Below are 27,545 nucleotides of genomic sequence, written 5' to 3'. Positions count from 1 at the left end.
CAGCCAGCCAGGTGTTGGACGGGTTGCGGATCCACATCCACCCGCCACGACCAGCTGCACGACTCACGACTCGAGCTGGTGGCCGGCCCAGCTCTCTCGCTCGCTCCATGCCAACAAGTACTCCGTACACCAACAACCACATCCACATCCACATCCAAACTACCACATTCACCGCAATGGCCTCCAACGTGCTCCTCGAAACCACAATGGTTCGTTCCTTCGCTCCCGCTTCCCCCCCCCCTTCCACGCCCCACGATTTTGCTCACTCATCCCCATCCCATCCCGTCCCGTCCACGTCGCAGGGCCCCGTCGTCCTCGAGCTGTACCCCAGCCACGCCCCCCGGACCACGCGCAACTTCACCACCCTCGTGCAGAGAGGCTACTACGCCTCCACCATCTTCCACCGCATCATCCCCAACTTCATGGTCCAGGGCGGCGATCCCACCGGCACCGGCCGCGGCGGCTCCTCCATCTACGGCCCCACGTTCGACGACGAGACGCACCCGGCGCTGCGGCACACGGGCGCCGGCATCCTCAGCATGGCCAACTCGGGCCCCGGCACCAACGGCTCGCAGTTCTTCATCACGCTCGCCCCCACGCCCTGGCTGGACGGCAAGCACACCATTTTCGGGAGGGTCAAGAGCGGCATGGCCGTCGTCAAGAGGATGGGCATGGTCAAGACGGGCGACGAGGACCGGCCGCTCGAGGAGATTCGCATCGTGGCGGCCAGACTCGTCGACGGCGACGAGTGACGGCCGCTTGGCATGTCTGACGTGCTTGGGAGTTTGGAGTTTTGGCGTCTCGGGGCTTTTTTTTTTTTGGGGGGGGGGGGGGGGGGGGAGGGAAGGAGGGGGAAAGAGCATCATAGACCACGTATCATGCATGTACTGTGTGCAAACACCATCGAAAAATGTAATGCCGCCGCAAAAACTCCCAGTCTGAAAAGCTATAATCGTATAGATGCATCCACGTCGAGGAGATCGAGACAATCTGTCTATTCCACCCGCCGCAAAAGAACAAGAATGCATAATGAACCCGGGAGAATAATAATAAAAATTAAAAAAAAAAAATGAGGGGGGCAAAAATACAAAGAAAGAAAACGAAAAAAAAAAAAATCCCAGCCAAAGGAAAGCAAAGCGCGCACTCAGACGAGTTGAAACAAAAAAAAAAAAAAAAAAAAAAAAAAAAAAAACACCCAAACTCCGTGGACCCGCGCAAAATCGTCCATCAATGCTGGCAAGTTGTTCCAACCAACTTCCTGCCATCCACCCCAGTAGCCAAAGTTCCGGCCGCTCGCCTTGATGCAGATTTGAATCAAAAAAAAAAAAAAAGAAAAAAGAAAGAAAGAAAAAAAAAAACCAAGGGGGGGAAATTGTTACACAAAAACGACGCTGCTTTTCCTGCCAGAGTTGAAACAAGACGAACACGTCTTCAATCTTCTATATCCATGCTTTCCCTTCAGCCCCATCGGGGTAGTTTTGTATCCAAAGTAGTGTTGGTGGGCAGCCGCCAGTGTCATGATTTTTTTTTTACTTCATGCCTTGCTTGCCGTTGCAAGCCACCGATTATCCGTCATCATGTTCCCGTCCTTAGACTCCGTGTAGCAAAGGCGCAATCGTCCAAAGCAGTAATGCGCAATGTGAGAAATGCGGCAGCGAGACCAATAATCACTCTCCGTGTAATGTGAGCCGCTAGAGATGCTTCCTTTTTCTTCTTCTTTTTCTCTTTTTTTGTTTGGCCCCCAGGCTCCCTGCCGTGATGGAAGGAATTTCTTGGACTTTCCTACTTTCCCGGCGGCGGCGACGACATGGCGTCGGATATTTCCGACATGGCGTCAACATCTCTCCCAGTCTTGGACATTGGCGAGCTATGGGCCGGCTTGGCCGTCTTGATCTTCTTGACAGGGCTCCCGTTCTTGGTTGAAGGTTTTGGCGTCCCTCTCCCGTTCGAGGCTGGGGAGCCCGAATCCAACCTGTGCTCCTGGCTCAGTTGAGATGCCCCTTTCGTCTTGTCCTTCTTCTTCAAGGTGGGTTTCGTCTTGATGATGACCTTCTTGGTCAAGCTGCTGCTGGCCGAGGGCTTCAGCTTCTTCTTCTGGTGGCTCGCGTCCGAATCTGCGTCGTCTTCGCTAGCGTCTCGTTTTCGAGGGCTGCCGGCGCGGGAGCCCGGCGTCGGGGTCGCCTTTTGCGACGACGGCGGCGTCGAGTCGTTTTGGGAATTGCCGTTGAGCTTCTGCGCGGCGGCTCGGCTGGCGTTCCGGCCGCTGTTGCCGATACAGGAGCCCATGTGGTTGTTCAGTCGGGTGACGAGGATGCATCGTTTGCATTTGCTGCAGGTTGCCGACGGGAAGGAGAGCACGTTGGGGGGTCGCTGCTCTGGCGTGCCGTCCTCCTTCTTCTCCACGTCCTTCTTCTTCTTGCCTCGCCCGGGCCCCGGCGCTACCCAGCTCTGGCCGTAAATGTCGCAGCCCGGCTTGTCAATGTAAGGGTGCTTTTTGCAGTAGATGACGGCCGGGTCGGGCTTTCGGGCTCCCTTGCCGTCGGTCGGGTGCAGTAGCCGGGGTAGCTGGCATTTGGGGCACAAAATGTCCCGTATTGTCGCGAGGGGGTTGCCCTTTAGCAGGACTCTTCCATCTTGGTACAGGGCAGAATCCGTCTCGACTCGAATGTCGGGTCGTGAGTCGGGCGACGAGCTGGCGGAAGCGTCCGACGCCATCTTCTCGACTCGGATTGCCGCCGTGGTGGCCTTGGCCGTCTTTTCGTCCCGGTGAACCTTCATGGCCAAGTCCGAAATGACATTGTAGAGTATATCGTCGAGGACGGAATGAACCTGGAGAGAAACGGCGGGCGAGCAAGTATGTACTTTGTCAGCCGAGAATGCCTCAGTCATTGTGTGCGTGCGTGAGTGTGTCATGACGAGGTTTTTGGTCCATTGAGTGACTAGTGCGTGGCAGAACGACAGGCGACAAGACCACGGTTGCTTCTTTTTCTTTTTCTTTTTCTTTTTCCTTTTTTTTTGTTTTCTTCTTCTTTTTTTTTGCTGAAAAGGCAGCAAAACAACCCGAAAAGAAAAAAGGAGCGTGCAACGGCAGGCGCAAGTGTGCGACTATTGACGCTCCCAATGGTTGCCTTGGGGCGGAAAGGGGGCATCAAAAGGGAAGGCCAAAGGGGTCAACTGTGGTGTGGTTGGCAGGTCAGCCTTGACTTACCAGCTTGTCCATGCTGGAAGCATCGTCACGAGCGCGAATGACGCCGGCACGCCCCGAGGCAGAATTCATCTCGGCCCGCTGCCCTCGTTGGCCTCGACAGCGCCCAGGCGGGACAGACGCAAAACAGGATCCGGGCTGGGGGTGATTCTGGCAGCGCCGTTGAGGGTATAATAGGAAGAGGCTGAGATTTTTCGGGTGGCCCTGGTTAAACCCCCCGTGTGCAACGGGAGTCGTGTGATGAAGACCGACGGGGCCCCCCAGCGCCAGTGACGGGGTGGAATCAAGGTCAATCAATCGTTTAGGTGGTTTGATCCGGAGAGGGGGGGGGGGGGGGGGGGGGGAGGAGAGAAGAGGGACGACTGCTGCCAACCGCTGCCTGCTCCGTGGTTGGTGCCGGGTGATTCTCAATCAAGCCTTTTCCAAGGGAAGCCCTCCAGGGAAGCCCTCCAGGGAAGGCTTTCAGGGAAGGGAGGAAGCAATTGAGGAAATAATTGAAGGGTTAATGGAGGAGGGTCGACTGGGTCGGCTCAACTGGGGGTGCACTGCGGGCGGCCACCCGATAGGCACATGCAGCTGTGAGGGAGAGACATCAGCAAAGGGGATTGAAGAAATCCATCCAGCAACCGGAGCGAATCAGGGATGAGCAGCATGAGCAGACAGACGTCGATGGATGATGTCTGGTTAATTCTTTGGTTTTCTTTGTTGCCCTTTGAGGGGGGCCGGGCCTGGCGCATGTGGGTTTGTTGCTTGATTGGCTCAGGATTGGCGGATTGGCGGATTGGCTCAGGAGGTTGTGAAGATGAAGATGCCCTGCCCTGCCCTGCCTGCTGCACTGCACTGGTGGCCTCAACTTGTGCCTGGCCTTGTGCCTACTGTACTTTACCTAGCCTATGCCATGCCATCATTGATGCCTGCATGTACTGTATGTATCAATGTGGCCGGGCCTGCCTCTCTCCTGCGCCGATCCAGGCTGGGGAGTTTGCAGCGCAGAGGAGACGCTGAACGTCGGCACCTGGCACAGCGTACAACAGCCCAAGGGCCCTTCTAAAGCTCCGCTCCAGCCTGGCCCAGCCAGTGGAAGTTGACCACAGGTCCGTCATCCATCATCCCTGCACCAGCAGTGAGCCGAGGTGGTCGTGCTTGCATGTACATACGTACATACCAGACTCAGACTGTATGTGTCCCCTTTGCCCCTCTTTCAAACTGCCGGAGCTTATGCTTTATGCCTTGTTGTGCCTTGTGCTTTGTGCTTGTGCCTTGTGCTTGTGCTTTGTGCTTGTGCTTGGGGACAGCACGGCAAACAAGCTTCTCCGAGCAGCAACCAACCCCGAGTCGAAAAGCTCCGAAGGAACCTTGCGACCGATGAATGCGAACCTAATCCCGCATTCGCAAGTGGGTAAGTTGGCAGGTTGATGACGACGCGGCCGGGTGTATCCGATGCCCGCGACATGCGACATGCGACTTGGCGGCTTTGACGCGGCGCTTGCGAAAAGCTAGCAGCAGAGAGAGATGTTGCATCGGAAAAAAAGTGCACTTTTCGGGACGGACCAGGTATTCACGGCTTTCGGGACATGGTCCTCCACGCATAAACGTTCTCCACGACGCCGCATCTTGCATCTACTGCTGCTGCTGCTGCTGCAAGTGAGCTGCCTCACGGAGCTTTTCACCAGCCTTACGAATCCCGCCAGCCCTCATCTGGTCCGACGTCACGTACAGAAAGGCGCATCATGAGCCGGGTGATGAGTTGCTTCGCTCATGGAGCTTCCCTTTTCTCAAATGGCTTCCCTCCCCACACTCCGCCCCATGGCAGCAAGTTCCCGCGACTACTTTGGCATTAACCGCTGCTATACTCGGCCCAACGACTCATCTGCCCGCTCGACAACCCCCGTTGACGCCGATCGCCTTGGACACAGACCTTGCCTGCCATTAGGACACATCTGAACAAGATAAACACCGAGTTTGGAAGCGCTAAAATACAAAGTCTGTGAAACCTCGGAACGCCCTTCTGCCAGTCGGTCGAGAGTAGTTCCGGCCGTCGTCGCCATTTTGAAGAATGCACAACCAAGACGTCCATTCTGCGAGCCGCAATCGTGCAAGTTCTTGCACAAGTCCCACTATAGGTGCTGGCCAAAAAAGGTCAACAGCGTTTTGTAACCACGCTCGTACTCCTCCTTCACGCGAGCATCGCTCAGATTCGAGCGAGCAGCCATCCAGCCGTGGATCTGGTCCTTGAATGTCTCGACATGCTTCGGTACCCGGAGAGCCTCTTCAAATTTCTTGACATCCTCGGCTGGCTCATCGCCAGAGGCCAGCAAAGCCGTGGGAACATTGACACCTTCGGCATCCTTTGGATCCACCATTGCCGGGTGCGCAGCAGCAACAGCCCCAAACGGGTTGTTATCGGCCTTGGTAGAAAGTAGAGCGACCTTGCCGCCCCAGCAATACTAGGGGAAAAAAAAAAAAGCATTAGAGTGAGCATGAATGATGGGGGGGAAGGGCAGCGTGTGCTGCTTAGCAGGCGAGTGCATCATGACATACACCCAGAATACCAAACTTGCCAAGAGCGGGATACTTGTCCTTGACAGCCTGGACATAGGCAGGAATCTTGCCGGCAATGTCCGGGGGAGGGAATTTTCCGAAGAATTCGCCCAGCTTCTCCTTCTTTTCGGCAGTGTCCGGGGGATACCTATTTAGAAAGAAAACAAGGTATGGTGAGTATATAGTTGTTGCTTTTGCAGGTTTGCGCAGGATGCTGGAAGCTGGCAGGCATACCACTCAATGGCAGCCGGGCTGCCCTTGAACCAGTCGGGGATCAAGACCTTGTACTTGTGCTCGCCATCGCCCGTCGCCAGGATATCCGAACCTTGCAGGGTCTGCTCGAAATAGCCAAAGATGTCGTAAATGACCACAATCGCTCTGGTGGCATCAGTTGGGCCCGTGACATCTGGCAGAAAATAAAGGTTTGTTGCTGTAAGTAGATGCAACTCGTCAAAGCAAGCATCAGGGATTGCGACGTAAATCACGCGGCATGCAAACGAGTGGGGGAACCCTACAAGTCCTGTAGCCGCCAATGTCCTCATAGACACCCTTGGCCTGATATCCTTTACTCACAACAGGAGAAATGTTGCAGCACGCGTGGCTGTGGCCTCCTGTGGCAGGCATGGTCGACATGGCGGGCGGTTGGGAAAGGAAACAGAAGCTCTTGCGGCGAATACGCGGCACCAAGTTGCGAGACGGAGACGGACGTGGCCAAGAGTTGTGGAGGTGTACAGCGTGGCACGAGGTCGGGAGAACAGCTTGCGTCTGGATGGATGTTTTGGCCAAAGGCGTGCGAGACGCGCAACAATTGCAGAGCGAGAACGAACGAGAGCGAGAGCAACATGGCAAGGCCATCATCCATCTGGCGGGGGTTTCTGGGCAGGAGGGGGAGGGGAGGCTGCGGATCCTGCGGATCCTGCGGATACTGCGGGCCCGGAGGAGCAAGGAGAAGGAAATTCATCATTGCGTCATCGGGCTCACTCATACCGGTTGGATGGTTGGTAAGTCCCAGATCGAGCTTTATGTACATAGTGCGTAGTGCGTAGTGCGTAGTGCGTAGCCGTAGAGCGTACTCCGTGCCTGCACGCGCTATATATGTATGTACATACCCTGGTAACAACGCTTGAGCGTCAACTGGGACCAGAACCCGGAGCGGCGCGCATTACGCATTCAAGCAGTCGACGGGAATGAGGAAGCTTGGTCGACCCGACTTTGCCTTTGCTATTTCCGTGAATACCGGGATGGCGGCAGCGGCAGCGGCAGCGGCAGCGGCAGCGGCAGATGGCGTGAGGCTTGAGCACTAGCGAGCCTTTGAGGGTGTCGGCCAAGCAAAGAGCGGGCTTCCGGCTCCAGCGAAATTCTCCTCGAATGTTTGGATGGGATAATTGTTTGGATGGGATGAGGATCGAATCGACGGAGCTTCAGCTCCTGCAACTCGATTCGCCGACACTTCAACACTTCCCGCAACTGATGGATATATCCCGTCGCTCCAAAGCCAGGCCCAGCATCACTGACAGCAGCAAGTCGGCATGCCAACATTATTGCTGTACTATTGCTGTAAGTTGGTTCGACCAGGTCGGCCCTGCATACCTTCCTCTGACTCTCGCAAGGCTGTCGGGGGACTCGTGTCTGATACGATAGCTCGTCGTGACTGACTGACTGACTGACTGACGGACGGACGGACGGACGGACGGACGGACGGGTGGAATGCTACCCTACCCTTGGTTACCATTTGTCAAGCTACTGTGGGAAGCCCTGAGTCCTGAGCCCAGAGTCGTGACCAAACTCTTTCCAACGACGCCGGATGGAGTAGCACCTGGACGTTGCGCATTGCTGCGATGGACTGGGCCATGGGCCGCGACGCTGCAAGACGCATACAGACATCAGCACCATGTCACGCTGCGCGCTGCCGCTGCGCAACATGTCGGTCCGAGTTGACGGGATTTCGTAGACGTCGTCGCCTGAGGGCTGAGCTGCCGCCAATCCGCCAATGGGTCGGTCGCGATCAGCCAAGCAGCCAGGCAGCCGAGCAGCGTCTAGTGCTTTCGTCTCGACGTGGTTCGCGACCCGGTTGATAGTGTCCCGTGATGCCATTCCTTGGATGAATGTAACGCGTTGGAAACTGACTTGGCCTGGGTCTGGTTCGCCTGAAAAGCCTGTCCTGGACTCCTTGTCGGAGGCAACGAGACAAAGACTACAGCTTCGCGTGCCCTGCCCTGCCCTGCCCTGCCCTGCCCGAGACTGGCTGGTTGATGCGACCCAATGTCGTGACAGCGGCCTGGCCAGGCCAAGAGACGGAAGACGGAAGCTTGCGCATGCGGAGTCTGGCCAACGGGGTGCAGATATGTAGATGGTGGCCGGGGCGAGCGCTGAATACCCACGAGCGACGGACCGGAGCTCGCGCTGCGTGCATGTGGAGTGATCGGACACTGCCAGCCGCATGCCAGCTGCCCCCGGGCCGACGCATCAACATTATCCCCCATCCCGTTGGCCTCTTGTAGTCGACTCCGACTCCGACTCCGACTCCGACTCCGACTCCTGACAAATCGTTCCTTTCCAGAGCGGCCAAGAAATGGTCATCAGTCAGTCTCGGGTCAGTCTTGGAGCCCACCAGGCGCGTCAGTTATCCGCATCATCTCAACAAGGCGGCCGCAGCACCCGTCGTCCCCTGGACAAATGTTGCCCACGTCTATTTCGCCGTGTTCCATGCCCGCCCGCCCACCGAGAACGCTTCATTGCTTGCCAACGCGGACAGGTAGCCAACGCCCGACATGTTGCGTTGGCAGAGTCTGTTCGCCGCCGCACGGCCTGCGAGCATCAGTTGGGAAAGCTCAGATATGGGGGAACTCGCAGGGATCGACGTGGTTGCGACACTAGCCGAGCTTTGCTGACCCGCGTGTTCCTTCGCCCTCCCTCCAAACTCGCCATGTCTGTCTTTCACCTCGACGTCGACGCCTCACGGCTAGGATGCTCCATACCTAGTACCGGGCAGGGCCTAACGAGACACTACGGATTGGGCACGAACCGAGGTTCAAACAGATCCAAAGTCTCATGTCGCCGTTACCACGCATCGCCGCGACGCCAGCCCCCGTCGCAAGGGGGTGCGCCCTCGTCATCAGTGACCACCACCCACCCTATCCTTCCCAATAACAAGACGAAAAAGGAAGGGGTCCAAGGACCAGGAACCTTGCTAGTCACACACCACTGCAGCCCCAAGGGCATCAACAAGAGGGCTCGGTCTGGAAACGTTTGCCAAGAGTCCAAGACTTGCGACGGCAAAAGTCGCCACCAATTTCTCACCATGAGCCCCAAGATCCATTCGCCAGAAAGACGAAATGTATACTTCGTACACCCGTCGATAATATGATTCGTCATTCGCGGAAGCACAGTGCCAGCGCAGCCTCGTACTGTATCGTGTCGACATCGCGGAAAGAAGCCGCCAACGAACAGAACAGCCTCTAGCGAGTCGTGCCATACCGAGACGGAAAGCCATCGCGCGTCCGTCCACGGAGCAAGCAAGGCGCCTTGTTTTATTTTCCGTCGCACTCGCCAGCGGCTTTCCCCATGCCGTGCGCATCTCCTGGCTTTGCCAATTCACCACCCCGGTCTCGTCGGCTGGAGCAACGGGGAAAAAACAAACAGTGGAAAAAGTCCCCAAGGTCCGCCGCGAATTTTCGGCGTGGCACTGACGGTCAGGTCAAGGTCAGTCCGCCGCAACTTTTCGGCGCAGTACGCCGACCACGTTGCCGCCCCCCCCCCCCCCCCCCCCCCCCCCTTCCCCTCCCTTCCCAATTCTCCCCCTCTTCCCTCTGTTTCCTCTGTTTTTTCTTGATTTGCGCTCTTTCGTCTTGATCCTTGCACGAGCGGAACTTTTCCCCCTTGGCTTGACCGGCCAGTTGCTTTCGGCGTGTTGAAACCGGATCCATGGTTTGTTGTCGTCGGGCGTCCCTTGGGGGTTGCCGTCACCGGTCGTGTGGAACATTCCGTGGACCGGGTTCTCGGGATCAAGATGAGACCAGCAGAGTGGTACAAAGGTTGCTAGCCCATCCAGGGGTTTCACTGCAGCCTCGATGATCTAGATCTGTGGGGATGCCCAGCTCTGTGTGCATCAGACGCGATTGGCGTTGCTGTCATGGGCGGCGCTGATGTGTACGGTTGCGTACGGTTTACATCGCCTTGGTCGGATGGGTGGAGGATATGTACTATGCCGGCCTTTGCTTGGAAGCCACCGACACTGAGACTGACTGCTGCGCATGGGGCAGATTGTACATGTGGTCCCTACAGACCATCCGCTTGCCTGACGGCTTGGCTTTTGTTTGTGCCGGCTTCCCCGTTGCCCCTTGGAGACTTGGGATGTCTGGGACTGATAATCGACGGCAACATTGCATCGCGCGAGGAGCCTTTCCGGTCCAGCCTGAAAGGTTTCTTTGTGTGGTGGTCTGGTGTGTCTGCGAATTCTTAAATTTGTCCCTTTATCTAACTACAGATCCGACAGCCGAAGGCCGTGCAAGCAACCAACTCCCGTACCAATCCCCTGCCCTGTAAACAAGTATTAGTTTGCGCCTGTATGCCCGCGGCGCCCCAGGTTCCCGCCCTTGCAAGCCCGAATCATGGTTCATTTGACTCTATCCTGGCGTGGTGGTTCTAATAAACCGAGCCACCTCCTCTACCCCGCCCAAGTCCGGATGCCCAATCTCGGTCTCCCTCGAGTTGGCTGCGAGGGATCCCCTGGTTTGGAGCCATTAAAAAATCCCGTGGTCCTAAAAGTTGACACTTTCTCCTCCTCCAGCCGAAGAAAAAAGAAGGAACGAGGCAAGGAAATGCCGATGCGAAACCGTTGTGGAGTGGATGCAGGCGGAAGCGCCGTGATTGCCGCTTGAGCGCTCCGCCGTAGCTTGTCTGTCCGAGGCAACGATAGTGTTGCAGCTACCGTGCCAAACCCTTGAATGTGAATCAAAACTCGAGGCGTTTACTAGTGCAGGCACTCTACTGAGAAACAGGCCCACGAGAAAACCTCGGGTTGCAACATTCAATGCTCATCATCACATGGTGTGCCGCAGTAGCCGCAGCATCTGCCCGGGATAACCCACACTTCCTTGCCCTCAAGAGCGCAAGTAGGGCATCGAGTGCCAGGAATCTGGAACAGGTGTTAGCTTTGTGGTCGGCTGGCAGGTTTCGATGGCAAACAAACCGATGGCAAACAAACCATGGGGCCCGTAAAAATGATTCCACTTCCGCCAACGGCCTCTGCTGTCGGGGTAGTAGGCGGGTATAAGCAGTCCAAGTCGGATGAACTAGGCATGGCAGGAGCAGGCTGTGTGCTGGGGAAGGATTGAGAGAAGACCATTTTCGAGTCGCTTATCTCAAGCAAAGATTGAAGAAGATGTCGTCAAACTTGGTTGGCATGAATTGGAAAAGGAAGTCAAAGAACCAGGCTTGATAGATGCTGCAAGACCTTTTTTTCTATCAATCGGAGGAGGCGGGTTGAAAGCAATATTTATAGCATGAAATAAAAAGAACCCCCAAACGTCTAAGCCGGTGGGGACCGTTGTCATTTATGTAATGGCTAAGACGGAGGGAAAAAAAGGGAAGAAAAAAAAAATAAACTTGTTGAAACGGAAAAAGGGTTGGGGAGTCACCGAGAACTAGGGAGTGTGTAAAGGAAGAAAGAAATCAATCAAGATGATTCGTTGACCGAACAGGAACGATGGTTGCTATTCGAGCGGGACTGGGCGGGAACCAAGAATCTGGTAAACTACATAGATAGGGACCAGGTCTAAGCCTCTAAGGGGTCAGAGTTTGTGACAGGGCCATCGACTAATCCCGACCAAGATTGGCCGCGGCATCTAGCGCATGTGGTGATCGGTAGACGTCTCGTTGAGCGGAGACGATCATGAGCCAGGAGACCTGTCATATTGGTCTCGGGGACGGTGAAAAGACGCAGAGATTGCGAGGTCATCTGGGCAGGGGGCGTGTCAGCGGCCCGAGACTGCTGGAGTAATAGTTTGCATATTATCATCAAGGCAGAATGGCAGGCTTGCTCAGAGATGCCCTTGAGAAACGTGGACAAGGGCAACCTTTGGATGGAGACTAGGACGGGGGGAGCAAGGGGTGAGCGCTGTGAACCCCAGATCCTTGCTTTCGGCTGGCTTGAACCGGGGAAAGGGGGTTCGGGGGATTGCCCGGGAGTAAAGAGGGGGGGTGCCGCGGTCCGAGTTTGTTGGCCTTTTCGAGATGCAGAGAGCTTACAGTCGTCAGGGAGTCGCCATGATGGAGGCTCCAGACCGAAGCATCATCTCCAGCCAGACTTGGATTTGGGGGACTTGGTTGAGCAAGTCAAGTGCCGCAAAACTAGAGTCGTACACGAGCGAGCATCTTTGGGGGAGAGGATCCTGCGCCAGGTTTCATGTCATCTCGGGCCATTTCGAGAAGCATACTTGGAAGGTTCACGCCGAGCCTGCCTGTAGGTCTAAGGGGGTGCATATATGTGATACAATGAGATTCATGTCGTTGCAGATCGTCAGCGACCGGAGTGGCGATGGGGATTTGCCGCATGGTTTTTTTTGTTTTCCCGGGATACTAGAGCGTTGTACGGAGCAGTTGGGTGCCATTGGCTATGTAGTATGCTTGAGGCCCCGCGAAGCTTTCCTGAGGCCCTCGGCCCTGGCAAAGATAGGGCATAGCATGGCATGGCATGGCATGCATGCAAGCGTGCCGGCCGGGATGTCGGGAAGGGAAATGCAGGTTGAGGTCGGCTTGGCCTTGCAAGTTGGCGCATACAGCTGCAGCAGCCGGGGCCAGCAAAAAGCAAAAGAGAGGCACCCCAGGCACCCCATCATTGGCTCTTGGCAGCCCCGATATGGGTGAAAGATGAATGCTAGCCGTATCGGGCATCGACATGGTTGCCGCTTCGGACCAACATCGACGGAGTGGGTTGGGTTGGTGATGGATGTACTCTGTAGTGATGGGGGAAACACAGGGCTAGCCGGGGTTGGTTCTGTCATGTATGGTCTGTCATGCACAAAGCGGGATGAGACGCCAGTGGAGTTCTTGGGCCTGGCTTTCTGCGAATCCGTGGCGAATCCGTGGCGAATCCGTGGTGAATCCGTGGTGAATCCGTGGTGAATCCGTGGTGAATCCGTGGTGCATCATCCGTGGTGCATCATCCTTGGTCAAGTCGAGTCGTGGTACCAGACAGACTCTTGTCCTTCTGCCGCCCAAAAGGGACTGTGCCTATCACGCTCCTTCCCTCCTTTCGCTTTCCCGTTCTGCATCAGCGGGCGGTAACGAGTCCGATTGCGGAGTAACCCCACACGACAAAGCCCGGTCTCTCCCTAGACTCGAAAAAAAAAAATTCTACGTGATAATTATGTAGGAGGAGAGGTAGGTATGTACTAGGGGTGTGGGGAGGGGAGGGGTGCGGCACTGCAAGCTATGATGCGCAACTGCTTATGCCTTGCATACACATACACGTACCTTCCTAAGTTCGGATGTGGCGCAGTTTGGCTTTGGCTGCTTGGCGCCTTGCGCATCCATACCGAGTCACCGACGTGGCATGGACAGCGGATAGCATGGCCTAGCGGCGCTCGTGACGCAATCCTCTACCGAGCACAACCCCATAGGCTGACGCCCTGCAGCAAACGTGACCTTGCGCTTCTTGCGCCTTCCAACGGCGAATGTCAGCACATGAGGGCAGCAGAAGACGCAAACATTTCGCAAAGTATTCCGTACTCGGTAGACCCGGATGCATCTCCCCCATTCAGACTTGGGCGCGCCACACATCTCCTTCCCGCGGATGAAACGCTGGGCTCGGAATGGCGACATGGACAAGATTTCCGAGGGTCCGTTTTAAGAGTCCCGTGACGCTCCTTGTTGTACATAGGTAGGGGTTGGGACCTTGGAAGTTGGAGGTACGAGGCAGATACCGAGGTACCTCAGGTTGGCGGCGCGCCTTCCACAGACTTCCACAGACTTAGTCAGGATGGCTGCTGCTGTGCACAGTGCACCTGCATGGCCTGGTTGCACTTCCAATCGAAAAGTCTGACCTGAACAACGGCTGGATCTATCCGTCGAAATTGACACGGCGCAGTTTTCGATGGGCATCTGTAAGTTGCGACTATCTCGGCACGATCTGAATCATCACATGCGGCTCCGGGTTACTGACGTACTGAAGTACTGGCAGCGGGCAGCGGGCAGCGGGCAGCAGGCACTGGGCACTGGGCGACAGGCAGTAGATGGTAACGGCAACTTGTCCCGCCAGAAAGGGCTCTGCTTCAACACCCGAGTCATACCGGAAGACGATGACTCGCCAGTTCAACTCGACTTGCCATCCGAACCACTGGTGGTGGGTGGGTTGCAGTTCAGCATCCGCGATTCCCGGATCCCGGTCACAGCATGTCAGTGAGGCCATCATTTCTAGAACCTTGCCGGCCTGTGATGTGCTTTGGAAAAGGCCAAGCAAAGAAAAAAAGAAAAAAGAAAAGAAAAGAAAAAATCCCCGGGGGCCAACGAGGTGGCCAGCCTGAAACGCAATCAATAGTGTGATGGATGTGCCTGACAACCAACCAGCCGTCACACTTTGCCTTGCATTATTCGAGGGCTTGGCCGCGCTATTCCCAGCAAGAAATCTTGCTGCATCACGCACCATAGAAACCGACTGGCCACTGGTTGGACGTCGTCTTGTTTACGGGCATGAAAAGGGAAGATGGAGAAAGAATCTCCCGTCAGACGCAAGAGGAGGAAAGGCAAATGTTCGATCGTGGTTAAACGCTCAGGGAAATGTTATCGACAAGTTACAGCCCAGTGCCCACCTCCACCATCAACCGGGCTACACTGAGAGACGTCGCCACTTTGCCGACTGGAGCTTTCTTGGCGACGTTTGTGACGGACTCGTCGAACAAACAGCATGTCGGTCAACTTGACATTGACACACATGCCGCATACCCAGCCATCGCCGCTCGCCGCTCGCCGCTCGCCGCTTCCAGCTTGCCAGGTGCTGGAACAGATAGATACCAAGTAACCCGCAACTCTACAAATTCCAGACGTCCTGTGCTTTTGGCGAGAATTTATCGGCCGAAACATAGCAAGTAACGGGGTCTTGCAGGGTGCGCACTTGAACATGGGCCCGCCCATTGTACTTTTCTCACCCTTGGCCGGCCTTGGACCCGAATCCCGATTGGCCCACACTAAAGAAGGCGACGAATAAATCGAATAATTTCAGCTTGTCATCGTCATCATGCACAAACTCTCCAGCTGGCAAGCAAAGGGCATCGTTTTGAGTCGTGGGTCGTGCCTCTTGACCACGTCGAGTTCACCACCAAAGCCGAAACTATTCGGCCTCTGTCAGCGCACACCAGCCCACCACCAATCAGCAGCCTTGCCTGCCTCTGGGCCTTCGAAACGACAGGTGGGCTCTCACAAACGACCGTCTCTCGTGTCGCACCTGTGGCATGGCATGGGCAAATGATGCCCTTGGCCCGTATTAAACGCCGCGGGCCCGATTGTTTCTGAAACCAGAATCCATGCCGAGTACGGAGTACTCCGTACGTGATTCGAGCTGGTCCACAGGCACAGGTGCCCACACAAGGATGCCATATACGGATACCCTCCTGGATAACGTCGATTTTGAGGCCATGTCATGGTTGACAGCGCAGCGGGTTTCCAACAAGTCGTCTAGGTTTTCCCCCAGAGGTCCCAAGTGTACGCGTGCCTCTCATGCAGTTGACTTGGCCTTGCGAGCCAGGGTCGCGACGGGACTGATGGATGACGAGACCCAAGCACCAGTTGCCAGTTGCCTTCTGTCCAAGGCTTCATAACCTCAACGCAGGCTGGCAGCAGACACATCTTCCCCCCTCGGGGTTTCGCGGCCGCACAGACAGCCAACACACGTTGCGTAGACGTCTTTGCTCGGGCACGTCCATGTCCTGACCGGGAGTCGAGGGAACACGGAAAATTGGGCGGTCTGAAGGGCAAAAATGCATACTCCCACGTCCAAGGCATTGGAACCCGGGGCCATTTTCTGCAAGGACCCAGGAAAACTGCATGTATGCCGTCCATCCGACAATCCGCGTCCAAAATCGCCCTCCGATGCCGGAACAATCCAAATGTAGCGTAATATAGCCCCAGGAAATCCCACGACCCCATGATTGCACAGACGCCGGTATTATCCCGACGAAACATGCTGTCCCACGTCATGCCACCGGGCTGTCAAGCTGTTCCCCCCAGCCTTGCCCCTGCCCTTCATGCCAGCGTACCGAGTACACGAAGCCGATCCATGCAACCATATCAAACGCCAAGACCTGTTGTCCTCCCAAGACTTGACTCGTTTTGCAAAATCATGACAAAACAAAAAAAGACTGTCCATATCAACGACGAGGTAAAGCTACATGATGGTGGCTTGCAGGTCCATCGCTTTCTTGTCGTCCTTTTTCGTCGAAAAAAGTAGATATTTGTATCTTTGTACAGAGTTGGAAAAACCCGACAACCGACTGGACAACAAAACACAAAGAGTGTTTTTCTTTTCTTTTGTTTTGGGGGGGGGAGAGGGGGGCGGTTCGTAGCAAACTGTTCACAGCGTGGCAGGCTCATTCGGATATCGTATCCCTGCCATACAGCCTCTTTTCAATCTTGACAAATAACACCCCGCGGGGAATGGCGCTGCCGTTCATATCCATGAGCCGGACGAAACGATAGCCTGGACGGAGACGATCGAGTCGGACGCAAGCCCACGCCAGCATGGAAGTGCTCATACGAGAGTCATCGCCGATACGAAATCTGTTGAACCGGCCCCCCCCCCCCCCCCTCGACGTAGCACTGGTTAGTGATGGTGCATTTGACAATGCGGTAAACAAAAAAGAAAGACACGGAGGGAAAAAAATTGTCCGGACAAAGGCGGAGGATAAGCCTCACGCGTCGGTGTGGTTGCACGCCTGGGTCGGGTCTTCCGCGTGTTTGAGGCTGTGGCCGTGCATCGAGGGAATGGGGTGACTCACCGAACGAAGCTGAGCTCGGGCACAACCTTGGGTATACCTGCGAAGCTGAGATGTCTCTTTGACGATTCCCCGAATCTGGGATTTCTGGATTTTCCGGCATCTGTCCTCTTCTTGTACGTGTTTTCGTCAGCTTCCTTGCCCGTGGCGTTTTCAGATCGCTCGACGTGAAGCTCGACCTTGACGTAGGGCCGGATGGTGCTCCCGCCGCGCTGGTGCTGGTCGTAATCGTCGCTTTGCGTCGGAATGTTTTGCCCAGCAAGCATTGTAATGTTCAGATCCAACGTCCATTCAGGGGATGCTGCATTGTGCGATTCGGCACGCTTGTCGGAGCTCTGGTAGCCGAGGGGTTTGAGAACCCACCCTTTCTCGTCGGCAAACATGCCCTCGTTGATCATCATTCCCGCGTCCATCTTCTGCCAGTTCATGGCCGCCATCTGCACTCCGCGTCTCCAGAAGAGACTGGGGTCGAGGTTGGAGCTGTTGAATCGCAGCTTGTCGGGGTACGCTCTCATGAAGTAGTTCTTGTTGTGGAGGAACAAGTCCCGCTGATTCTTCTGGTACAGCTCGAGAATGCGCTTTTCACTGATGGAGAAGATGTGCGCCGGCGTCTTGGCCGCCTTTGTCTCAAACGCCTTGAAGTGCTCGCTTCGTGTGTACACTGCTAGATCGCCCAAGCTCTGACATATGCGGCCGACGTTGAGCTTCTCTTGAGACGCGGCTGGCGCGGGAGGGGCAGAAGTCGCCTTTGCAAGCGCCTGCGGCTGGGCCTCGCTTTCAACCGGCGGAGAATCGTCGCCGTCTGTGACTGTCGGTAGCAGGCTCGGGCCGCTTTGCGACGCGGTTTGCAAGGTGCCCTGGCTGGCGCCCTGGGTTGCGCCTTCTGTTGAGCTGTGGGTGACGATCTGCCCGAGGGGTTCCATCCTAGCCGGGGCTTTCTTCACCTTGACCAGAATCCTACGCTGTAGGTCCTGGAGCTTGGGCAGCCGAAATCTAGGGTCAAAATCTTCGTGGGGCTCCGTCACAAGCAGATCTTGCCACACTTCCCTCATGATTTGGACCATAATCTCTTGCTGTTCCCAGTCGGCGTGTACTTCCAGGCTGATAATGATGGGCAGCTCGTTGTTTTGAAAGGCAGAATCCTTGATGGCTTCGCAGACCTCGCGGAAGCCGCAAGGAACCGTAAGGGTGTGGCCGTGGGTTACAATGGGTTCGCCTCGCGGTGGGCTTTGATGTCGAGGTTGTCGAGGCGGCAGCGGTGCTCCAGATTTAAGTCGAGGCGCATCCAGCCGGTCGCCGGTTGGCTGCTGTTTTGTGTCTGGTAGGTGAAGGACGCTCGTTCTCGGCGAGGGCTCGTCCACCGTGGTCCGACTGTGAGCGCTGACGCTCGCCGATTCCGGCGAGGATTTGTCCAGAGCGGCAACAGCCACTTCGGCTTGGTTGGCTTGTGACGTTCTCGAGGGTGCCGCGCTGAGTTGTGCTCCGTGTGGTGATTTTGACCGATCTCGACTCGGAGCCGGTTCCCCGTTCCAGACGTCAATTTCGATGCAGCGACAACCCCTCAAGAGAACCTTTGAGGCGTGCGCATGTGTGAGTCGACGTAAATTCACAGGCCCCATTACAAACGCGGTTCACGGCGCCCCGGGGGGGGGGGGCTGTACTCACATTTCTGTACGCTTCGGGCGTGCTATGAGATGCCAGCTGATTGCCGTCCAGATATGTATTGTGGCTGCTGTTTATAAAGTAATTGGTGAGGGGCTTGGACAGGTCCTTGGCGGCAGGTCGAGCCACTGCGTCTGCACCATAGCCCTTCAACCATATACGGACAAACTCCCACGAAGCGTAGTGCTCTTGGTCGAGCGGCTCAACGACGGCTTCAGCTTGAACCTGCTTCAGAAACCTGTGCAGCTGTTCTCTCGAAAGCTGCGCATGTCCTTGCTTCAGGTCCTCGTATACCTGATGCACAAGGTCGTGCATGTGCTTGTCGATATCGAGCTCTCTCTCGGCCGGCTCCGGCGAGGTCGTGGGAGGTGCGTCCCGGGGAGGATGGAGCAGCGTCGTGACCCCAACCATGGTCAGCAAGGTCCGGCGAGCACCCCCGTGGGGGCCTCCGAAAATGGACATTGTTCGAGCGCGTCGGGGGGTCTCGGCATGGTTCGGCGTGCGGCTCAGAAACCGGCGACGCTTGCGCATTCCGGCGACGGTCAGCCCAAAGTTCACGACGGGTGTCGGGTGAGGAAGGCGTGCAGCAGCCTGCGCGCAGGCCAAAAGGCTTCTTTCTCGTGGCTTACCGGCGTCAAACCACACAGGAACGACATGGCGGCCTCGGCGGCCAGGCGCCCGCCCCGTCTTGGCAGGGCCTTTCCGTCTCTGTCTGGTGGGAGCTTGCGAGGAGGCCGAATACGGGCGCACCAGCTGCTAGTTTGCCAAGGCTTTTAATGCATTCAGGATGGATTTTCGCGAAGCGGCAGCTTGGACGGCGGGCGAATCGGATCGGATCGGATCGATTGCGACTTTGCGGGCTCGGAGAGAGCACCAGCCTGGAGGAATGGTTGACTGGTGTGCGCGGCGATCTAGAAGAAGGTTGGGAGTTGAAGGAGACTGGGTGACGGCGTGGCAGCTTCAGGTAAAGGTTGGGGATGGGGAGCTAAGGAGGCCGGATGGGTGAGCCAAGAGCGATGCGCAGCCTCACAGTTTTCCGGTACCTGGTACCTGGTGCCTGGTGCCTGGTGCAGAACACGCCGGGCAGGGAGCCAACAGGTGGCTGTACCGTGTACACACGCCTTGCAGCCGCACGAGCAGAGCCCTCCTACGGAATACACGATGTCAGCTTTGCCCATGACATTTTGGCTCCGCTTTTGCCTGCGATCTGCGAATGAATAAATTGCTTAGTTGGAGGTTGAGCAGGAAGAGCTGAAGGCGCACGTGCCGCCCCTCCCGCCTCCCCTTCTTTGCTTTCTTTGCCGGAGTTGGAGTTGACAAGGGGCGGCCGCTGTGGAGACGCCTAAATCCAGCGGAGGATTGATGCTTAGGCAGCAAGCATCTGCTGCTGCCACCACAGCCACACCCCCTAGCAGCCCGTTGGGCCGCAGACTCCCCAGTGCACAGCACAGTGCACACGGTAGGACATTCCGACCCTCCAGCTGCCACCCCCGCCCCCGACGGCCCGGCGACCCGGTCAGCCCACAGTGACCAATGACCGACCAACCCGACCGACCACAACGTTTCTCGCGACATCCTCCGCCTCCGTTTCCCTTCATTCCATGGCTCCTGTCACGGCGCCAGCGAGAAACATTAAACAAGGAGCATCGATCGCACCGACCTCCCGCCCCCCTCCCCCCCCATGGCCACGACAACTGGGCCCTCGCCCTACGCCGAGATTGTGTCCTCGCTGCGCAGCTCCCTAAACTTCCTCGAGTCCTCGGTCCGAATCCTCGACAGCGGGGTATGCGACTACCCTCGCCTCATCAAGGTTCTCAAGACCGTCCGAGTACGAACGCCCCCCCCCCCCCTCCCCTAATGCCGCTGCAGCAGCGCGCCTGACGAGACCCTTCTCAAACAGCACTACGAACTCATCCCGCAGACCACCCTAGCCGCCGCGGAGGCCTCGCTCCGCGACGAGATCGGCCCTTACATTGCGCTCCTGCTGTCCCGGGCCGAGGCCCAGGTCGGCAAGCAAGACCGACGCATAGAGACTCTCAAGGCCCGGGCTGAGCTTCAGCAGGGCCGGCTCTCGCGCCCCGGCGAGGCGGACCGGTCGGCCGCGCCGACGGCCCGCAAGCTGGTCGGGGAGGACAAGCTGAGAGCCCGCATCGTCCGCCAGCGCAAGGAGGCTCTTCGCTACGGAGTAGAACGCCTGGAGCTGGAGGTGCTGCAGAAAGAACGCGAGCTGAGAAGACGACTGGACGGGTGAAAAAAAAAAAAAAAAAAAAAAAAAAAGGGAAAGACCGACGGGGCGCGCGGGGAGAATCAAGCGAGGAACTGCCACGGCCCGGGGCACGCAGCTGATTTTGCGGTTTTCTTTTTTTTTTTTTTTTTTTTTTTTTTTTTAAATATCGAGCGGAGAAACCCCGCGGGGGGAGGGGGAGGGGGGGAACTGTTGGAGTTGTTTCTGCGGCTGCAACGGCGAGGCACGGTTCACCATGGCTTGGCTATCCCGAGGCCGGTGCGGCGCTCGCTGTCGCCGGAGGCACCCGTCACTCGGAACGATTGGCAACGTGGCTTTGGTCCGGCCACCAGCGCGCATGGCATCAGTCCGACCAGGCTCGTCCCGTCCGGAAGGAATTTAGGCGGACACCGTCCCGCCCAGTGCTCGCCTCCCCTCGCCTCGCCTCGCCAGATCAAGTTGCACCTTGATTGCCACGTTGGTCATGACGAGCGGGTTGAACCATCTGTGTTGCCATCGGTTATCCTCGGCAACCATGTATGCATGTACGTATGTAGCTACCTTCATCACAAACTGCATCAAACACCCAGACACAACCCCTAGCCGTTTTCCTGCTCCGAATACCACTATCCCATCCACAACCCCCCTCCCAGGATCAGTGCGTCAATCCATGCCAAGCCCCGTTCACGCGTCAAGACGGCAACGTACCGTCATGCGGCTTCCAAACCAGTAGCCACTTGCGACCGCCACCCCCAACCCGAAGCCTGCCCATGGCTCTCCATCCAGCCCTCCGGGGCTGTATGCGTATGAAATGCCTCGCCAGAGCAGCTCGTAATGCTGCGTTTCAAATGTCCCAATCGTCAAGCCCCCATCCTTGCCTCGCGCGCAGCCTAAATGCCTCATCCCCCAGCGTGGCGAATTGCGCCCCCGATGCAAATACACCGGCCTCGGCTGGTCGGACGAGGCGGACATGACCGGGGATTGGGGGGCTCGGCGCTGCTGGATGCTGGGGAAAAGACAATCGTCGCGCCGGCAGATGCTCGACTGCGGTTCTACACGATCCCTTGGCAGAATCAAGGGGGAATGCTGGACGGGGCCTCTTTTGCAGCCTGATGACGAAGCGAGTGGGTAGTTGATGCCGAGGCCGAGCCCAGTCATTGGCACAGCAGCTCCGTGTTTCTTTGGGTCTGGGGCCGACGTGTCGCGATGGGGGAGAAATTCGTTTCGGAATGGCTGGTCCAGTTGAGAAGCTGTCTGTCTGTCTGAGCTCAAGCGATGCTGGAGCAAGCCTCTGAGCATCACGGGCGGAACACACTGCGACTGCGACTGCGACTGCGACTGCGACTGCTCGGCAGTGCCATGGGCAGTATCAGTGAGGGCTGCTAGAAAGTCACGGTCAAACACCTCTCGTCACTTTGAGGCACACTTGTCAGCCATTTTCCCTGTTTAGTCTTGCCAAAAAGCTCTGGATATCCTTCTCGCCGCCTGAGCACACATACAAACAGGCTTCCAGCTAGCCACGGCTCGAAATTGCAGTCATGCACGCCAACTTCCCGTCTCCTTGCCATATAATACAACCTTGTCCCCAATATACATTGTGCATTCGCCAGAGACCTCGTCTGTCTGCTTGTCTGGATGTGACCTGAGCGCCCTGAGCGCCCAGCCGAGGCATACCCCTCTTGGCACCGGAGCACCAGGGCGTATATGCGATGGAAGCAACGATTCGGAAACAGAACAGACTCGGCAAGACTGTCCAGGGATGCGAGGAAAACGACGCCACCAATCACAAACAGTTTTGGGCAGAGCAAAATGCGGATGACTAGCAGGCAGCATGACAATAAAAGGACAGCACTTGCAGCGCAGCATGGAAAAAAGAAATCACCCAAAGAGAGAGGGAAAAAAAAGAGAGCAAAGAAAAAAAGGGAGCACAAAAGAAACATGACTTTGCCAAATGCCCAGTGAGAGAGGAACATCATCCAAATGTACTCCATCCAATACATGTCCCAGTAACCCAGCGATTTTTTTTCGCAACACCAAGAAATTAAAAAAAAAAAAAAAAAAGAGAGAGAGAGAGATAAAAGAACGCAACAAAGACCATGGCCAGGACGTGACATAGAAAAGACCAGATAGGAATGTTGAAATGGATCTCAAGTCATGACGCTGCGGCATTATATAGAAAGATGGTGACGAATTCACACAAAAAGCGCGGGAAATTTCTGTTTGTAGCCTCGGCAAAACAGACAGCCGGGAAGACAAGACCTATATCGATACTGATTGTAATGAAATGGTCCGTGTCGGGCAGTAGCTTTTCCAACTTCCAACTCTTGCAAGTCTGAAGGGTTCTCACTGTTTTCTGCTCGCCGGCTCGCCGGCTGAGCTTTGGAGCCTGTCATTTGCTCATAAGAGAATGAGGTAGTTGCTTGGCGCAATGCCAGTCTCGCCCGTGCCACGTCTCCGTGCCTGCCACCATCGACCGCTGACATCAGACACGTCGAGGATTTCGTGCTTGTTAAAGGAAATCTCGTTTGCGTCGGCGGGGTTCGCCTCGTAACTGTAGATTGCCTTGGCCTGGTAAGGGTATTCGGATGGTGGGAGGACCTCTTCGTCGTTGCCGTTGACGTTGCCGGGAGGTTTTGTGCTGGCTGTCTGCACCGTGCTGGCACCATACACGGGCATGCTTGCTGCTGGGGACGGTTGGGAGGCGCCACCGACGGGAGACGGGTTTTCAAAGCCATTGAGCTGGGCCGACGTGTACATTTGCGGTGGTTGGACCGAATTAGACGTCTCGGGACGAGCGGTACCGCCGTAGCCGTTCATGGCTTGGCTGTGAACGATGCTTGATTCCTTGGCCAGCGCAAAAGAGTCGAGAAATGCTCGAGGGGTGGAGGACGGGGTCGAGCCAAAGTAGAAGATCCACACAACGACCACCATGGATAAGAGAATGAAGCCAGCCGCTGCGGCTTCTCTGGCTCCGTTCTTGGAGTACACGAGGGCGTTGACTCCGGACGTGACCAGGACCAGACCGCTGGCTAGATAACCCGTGACGGCAACATGGTACGTCTGGATGGAGTCGCTGGCGACAACGACGAAGACGCCAAGGACCAGGAACAAACTATAGACAACAGCCCACCAGGCAAAGGGCGGAAATTTGCCGTCGGGGTTCAAGTCCAGAGGCGTGCTGTTGGTCTGGATCTGGGCGATGATGCACGAAATGAAGGTGATGAACCACGCGAGCTACAAATATTGCCTTTTGTTAGCCGTGTCGACAGGTACGAGGTACTGAAACCGGGGCGGATGACGTACGAGAGAAATCGATATAGTTGCCAGAGCAAAGGGGTCGCCAAGGATGTTGCTCAATGAGATTCGTTTTCGGCCGCCGCCATACGCTCGTGAGCGTTCCATTTTCAGCAGTGACGGAGAGTACTGCGAATCGTAACCTGGCATAAGGAATAGCGAAGCAAAGTCGACTGATCGATCGGAACACGGACTCGTCGAGCCTCGGATGATTCAAGGGCGGCAGTCGTTGATGAGTCAGCACAAGCAATACCGGGCAAAAGATGCTCGTCGTTAGCCCGACTTTTGCTCCTTCTTCTTTTTTCCTTTCCTTTCTTGTTTTCTTCGGGAGCGAGAAGAATGGTGATGTAGGGGGAAATCGCGGTAAAGGAAAGTAAGTTGTCGCTTAAAAGCTAGGCGGAGCCGGCACAGCCGCAACCGAAACAGGAGAATGAAGAGTTGAAAGCAAGAAGAAGAAGAAGAAGAAGAGTCCCACCGGGATTGAAAAAATGAATGGCAGAGCAGCAGCGGCTCCAAGTTTTGGTTGGAAGATGGTGATGAGCAATTGAAAAGAGGCGCGAGAAACGTCGAAGCCAAGGAAAAGTCTGGTCGATCGCGCACCAGCTGGTGGAGTAGTAAGGAGAGGGAAAATGGGACAGACAGAGGCTGGGGCCTCACTTGGGTAGGAGTTGGCAGTTGGCGGCTGGCAGCTGGCAGCTGGCCGTCCCAGAGCGAATTGAAGTGCGGAGGGCCCACCGGGGTGGCTCTAGTCTGCCTGCTCCGTAGCCTCTACCAGACCAGACCAGACCAGACCAGACCAGTTCCAACGTTCCAACGTGCTTGCAACGTGCCAAGCGCGCGCTGGCTAGCGGGTTGGTCAAAGGGCAGCTGGTTAGCTCGGTGCGTACGCTCGCTGCAAGCACAGCACCAGTGACCACACCGGACTCGTCTTTGTGACACCGGCACAGCGTGTACGCAGGTACCTTAGGTACCTTAGGTACCTTAGGTACCTTAGGTACCTTAGGAGGTACCTACCTTATGTGGCTGGGACGGGTTTGTTCCAGTCCGGTACGAGAAAAGTTGGGTGCAGACTTGGTGGACGTGCCAGCTGTTTACTTGCACGCCCAACAAAAGGGGTCTGCAACAAAGAGACCTGGAGTCGTGTTTGTTTCGCTCGTTTACTTTTAGCTTCCCCCTCTCTCTCTCCTTCTCTATCTCTTATTTTTATGCTTCTTTTAGTTTTTTTCGGTCTTTTTTTTTTTTTTTTTCTACTTTTTCTTCTTCTTCTTCATGTACGGAGCACCCCGTAAATGAGCTGTGGGGCAAGTCGGGGCAGACGCCAGGCAATCAACGGGCGCCAGTGATTCCAACGGGGCTGGTCAGGCGGCTGGTGGCTGGTGGCTGATGTTAGCCCTTGCCACGGGATGTCGAGTCAAGTCTTTGCAGTCGCACAGCGTGGTGATATGCGGGATAGGGAGGGGAAAACTACGGAGTACGGTTGGTGTTTATTTAAAATACCATGATGTTTATTCTCCTTGCCAGGTGGTGTGGTTGTGCCTGAAGAAGAAAGAAAGTTGAGGAGAGTAACGAGGTGGAGAACGGATGGGGATAGCAGGGTACAGCAGGGGTCGCTATAAAATGACGGGGAGAAAATGGAGTGCAAATCTGGAACAAGACGCTCGGATGGAACGAGCAAGGCTCGAGCAATCAAGGGCCATCCACCGACAACCGTACCAGACTCCTAGCAAACTCGATCCCTAAGATGCTCATTGCTCAACAAAGGAGATGCGGAGAGGAATGAGGCGGTCGGCAGGCCCGAAGGAAGGGCTGATTTCCGAGCTAGATTCATGGTACGGAGTACCCAGAGGAACCTCCCGTAGTTACCAAGTAGCTCCAGTCAGTACCTTTTCCCTAAGGGAGTCGATGGCCGATACAGAGTTGACGTCCAAAGCAAAGATGCATTCTCGGTAGAGGTACCTACCTACCAGGGCTCCTACCTAGGTACCTACCTATGTACCAGGGCTCTTGCTCCGGTACTTGCTTTGGCCATTGGCGATGGATGGGTCCACTGGGGGGGAAAAAAAAAAAACAGGCAGCCAGCCAGCCAGCCATCAAGGGTCTGGCCGGGGCAGGGCAGGCCACTGGGGCGACCAGTTAAAAGCCGCCAGCCGCCAGCCGCCAGCCACCTGGGCCCTGTCAAGGGCGACTTTGCAACCTGCCACGAGGCCCGCCCTTTCTGGCCTGATTTCGGATTCCTCAAAGGTATTTTGATGTCTTTCTTTCTTTACTCCGTACATGTCCATGCCCTTCCATGCCCTGTCTCCGTGTCCAACTTCCGTCACTTCCGTCACTTCCGTTAGCTTTTGCCGCCACCCCGATGGCACCCTTCACAACCTTTGTCCGCGGCGCATTGGCCCTAGCAGATGGGCCCGATCCAATAAATGGCCCTGGGGATTATGGGGCAGCCGGCGCCCTTGTCGACTGGTCAGTGCCAGGTGGTGGTGGTGGTGGTGGTGCTGCTGCTGCTGCTGCTGCTGGCGACTGACTTGGCGACGCTGGCGGGCGGGCGTCTTTGCTCGAAAGCGACCCGTAGCCGACATCACTATTCCGCACGGGGTCCAGGAGGTAGGTACCTAACCTAACCTACCTGTCAAATAGCTCGGGAGGCAGTTCGACCTGTTTTGTCCCCATCTTGATACGAATCGCTCGCTGCCTGGGCGGTGGGCCCCCGGCCGGTGGGGGCGAGCGGTTGCCACCCTGCCTGCAGCTTGCGATCTGGCCTTTGCTTGACCTGCGTACGCGTCCGCGTCGTGTCGCGTCGCGTCATTGTACCCCCTGCATCATCATGCTGTTCCTGGGATATCTCACTCGTTGTTTCACAAAGGTCAAGATGGCTGCCTCCAAGGCTCGAGTCTGTCTCTGCCTGGTTTCGCCAATCGACGCCCCCATGACTGCAACGCCTGCAACGCCGCTCGGAGGCGTCCAAAAGCCACGATCCTCAGCCGAAACCTCTGCGGCTGCTGGTGGAGCGATGGCTCATGCGTTGGATGAATCGTGAATGGGCGCAAGCCACATCTGCAGCCAACAAGCCTCCACGCCCACGCTTGCCATGGCGCTGAACCGGAGAATCGTGAGTTGCCGTTACCTTGTCCCAAACCAGCCCGACATGTTGGTGGTTGAGGCTGGGCCTTTTTCCCGTTATACACAGTACCTTCTTCTGGGATTGCACGGTAGCCCTAGCAGTGTTGCTCCCGCTCAAGAAAGCTCGTATCTAAAAGACGGGGGTGGATGAGACAAGGTAATAATAAACCCATTCGACGGAAAGACGGGCTGTATACCAGATTGTTCCGTAAACTTGAACCTGTCTGACCTCAAAAAAAAAAAAAAAAAAAAAAAAAAAAAAAAAAAAAAAAAAACCTCAATCAAAAGGACCACACTACTCCGTAAATCTTCGTGAATACTAGCTTCTAGGTACTGGCGCAGAATGAAACGATGCTACAATGACCGAAGCAAGACATACGCAAACAGGCATCCTGCGGAGTAGACAACCCGGCTTCGGGCAAGAACAGTAGTGGCGGATCAAACCCCTCTGCTGCATATTCTGGCCCGGCTAGTCCTAGGTGTTCGCCTCGCGAGGTTGGCGAGAAATGGA

At 56.1% G+C, this 27,545-nt stretch overlaps 10 protein-coding genes across 10 annotated transcripts; 5 read left to right on the top strand and 5 right to left on the bottom strand.

Annotated features, from left to right (window-relative positions):
- Window positions 1–176: 176 nt before the first annotated feature.
- UV8b_02332 (uncharacterized protein) lies at window positions 177–752 on the top strand (the record flags this gene model as incomplete). Its single annotated transcript, XM_043139830.1, has 2 exons — window positions 177–209; window positions 303–752. The coding sequence occupies 2 exons, from the start codon at window positions 177–179 to the stop codon at window positions 750–752; spliced, it is 483 nt and encodes a 160-aa protein (XP_042995764.1).
- Window positions 753–1,782: 1,030 nt separating this feature from the next.
- Window positions 1,783–3,277, bottom strand: UV8b_02331 (uncharacterized protein; the record flags this gene model as incomplete). The annotated part of the gene is made up of 2 exons (XM_043139829.1): window positions 1,783–2,829; window positions 3,209–3,277. 2 exons carry the CDS (start codon window positions 3,275–3,277, stop codon window positions 1,783–1,785), a joined length of 1,116 nt encoding a protein of 371 aa, XP_042995763.1.
- A 2,045-nt stretch (window positions 3,278–5,322) lies between these two features.
- On the bottom strand, window positions 5,323–6,601 carry UV8b_02330 (uncharacterized protein; the record flags this gene model as incomplete). The annotated part of the gene is made up of 4 exons (XM_043139828.1): window positions 5,323–5,652; window positions 5,747–5,894; window positions 5,981–6,152; window positions 6,262–6,601. 4 exons carry the CDS (start codon window positions 6,599–6,601, stop codon window positions 5,323–5,325), a joined length of 990 nt encoding a protein of 329 aa, XP_042995762.1.
- A 1,135-nt stretch (window positions 6,602–7,736) lies between these two features.
- UV8b_02329 (uncharacterized protein) lies at window positions 7,737–8,096 on the top strand (the record flags this gene model as incomplete). Its single annotated transcript, XM_043139827.1, has 1 exon — window positions 7,737–8,096. The coding sequence occupies one exon, from the start codon at window positions 7,737–7,739 to the stop codon at window positions 8,094–8,096; it is 360 nt and encodes a 119-aa protein (XP_042995761.1).
- Window positions 8,097–10,775: 2,679 nt separating this feature from the next.
- Window positions 10,776–11,093, bottom strand: UV8b_02328 (uncharacterized protein; the record flags this gene model as incomplete). Its single annotated transcript, XM_043139826.1, has 2 exons — window positions 10,776–10,883; window positions 10,953–11,093. The coding sequence occupies 2 exons, from the start codon at window positions 11,091–11,093 to the stop codon at window positions 10,776–10,778; spliced, it is 249 nt and encodes an 82-aa protein (XP_042995760.1).
- Window positions 11,094–13,841: 2,748 nt separating this feature from the next.
- UV8b_02327 (uncharacterized protein) lies at window positions 13,842–14,150 on the top strand (the record flags this gene model as incomplete). The annotated part of the gene is made up of 1 exon (XM_043139825.1): window positions 13,842–14,150. One exon carries the CDS (start codon window positions 13,842–13,844, stop codon window positions 14,148–14,150), a length of 309 nt encoding a protein of 102 aa, XP_042995759.1.
- A 2,179-nt stretch (window positions 14,151–16,329) lies between these two features.
- UV8b_02326 (uncharacterized protein) lies at window positions 16,330–19,052 on the bottom strand (the record flags this gene model as incomplete). The annotated part of the gene is made up of 4 exons (XM_043139824.1): window positions 16,330–16,519; window positions 16,738–18,305; window positions 18,400–18,918; window positions 19,026–19,052. The coding sequence occupies 4 exons, from the start codon at window positions 19,050–19,052 to the stop codon at window positions 16,330–16,332; spliced, it is 2,304 nt and encodes a 767-aa protein (XP_042995758.1).
- Window positions 19,053–20,077: 1,025 nt separating this feature from the next.
- Window positions 20,078–20,647, top strand: UV8b_02325 (uncharacterized protein; the record flags this gene model as incomplete). Its single annotated transcript, XM_043139823.1, has 2 exons — window positions 20,078–20,224; window positions 20,297–20,647. The coding sequence occupies 2 exons, from the start codon at window positions 20,078–20,080 to the stop codon at window positions 20,645–20,647; spliced, it is 498 nt and encodes a 165-aa protein (XP_042995757.1).
- Window positions 20,648–23,017: 2,370 nt separating this feature from the next.
- Window positions 23,018–24,064, bottom strand: UV8b_02324 (uncharacterized protein; the record flags this gene model as incomplete). The annotated part of the gene is made up of 2 exons (XM_043139822.1): window positions 23,018–23,854; window positions 23,924–24,064. The coding sequence occupies 2 exons, from the start codon at window positions 24,062–24,064 to the stop codon at window positions 23,018–23,020; spliced, it is 978 nt and encodes a 325-aa protein (XP_042995756.1).
- A 2,140-nt stretch (window positions 24,065–26,204) lies between these two features.
- On the top strand, window positions 26,205–26,438 carry UV8b_02323 (uncharacterized protein; the record flags this gene model as incomplete). The annotated part of the gene is made up of 1 exon (XM_043139821.1): window positions 26,205–26,438. The coding sequence occupies one exon, from the start codon at window positions 26,205–26,207 to the stop codon at window positions 26,436–26,438; it is 234 nt and encodes a 77-aa protein (XP_042995755.1).
- Between the last annotated feature and the right edge of the window lie 1,107 nt (window positions 26,439–27,545).

Source organism: Ustilaginoidea virens, chromosome 2 (genome assembly GCF_000687475.1).
Source record: "Ustilaginoidea virens chromosome 2, complete sequence".
Taxonomy (NCBI): Eukaryota; Fungi; Ascomycota; class Sordariomycetes; order Hypocreales; family Clavicipitaceae; genus Ustilaginoidea; species Ustilaginoidea virens.
This window is presented reverse-complemented; position numbering and strand designations above follow the sequence as displayed.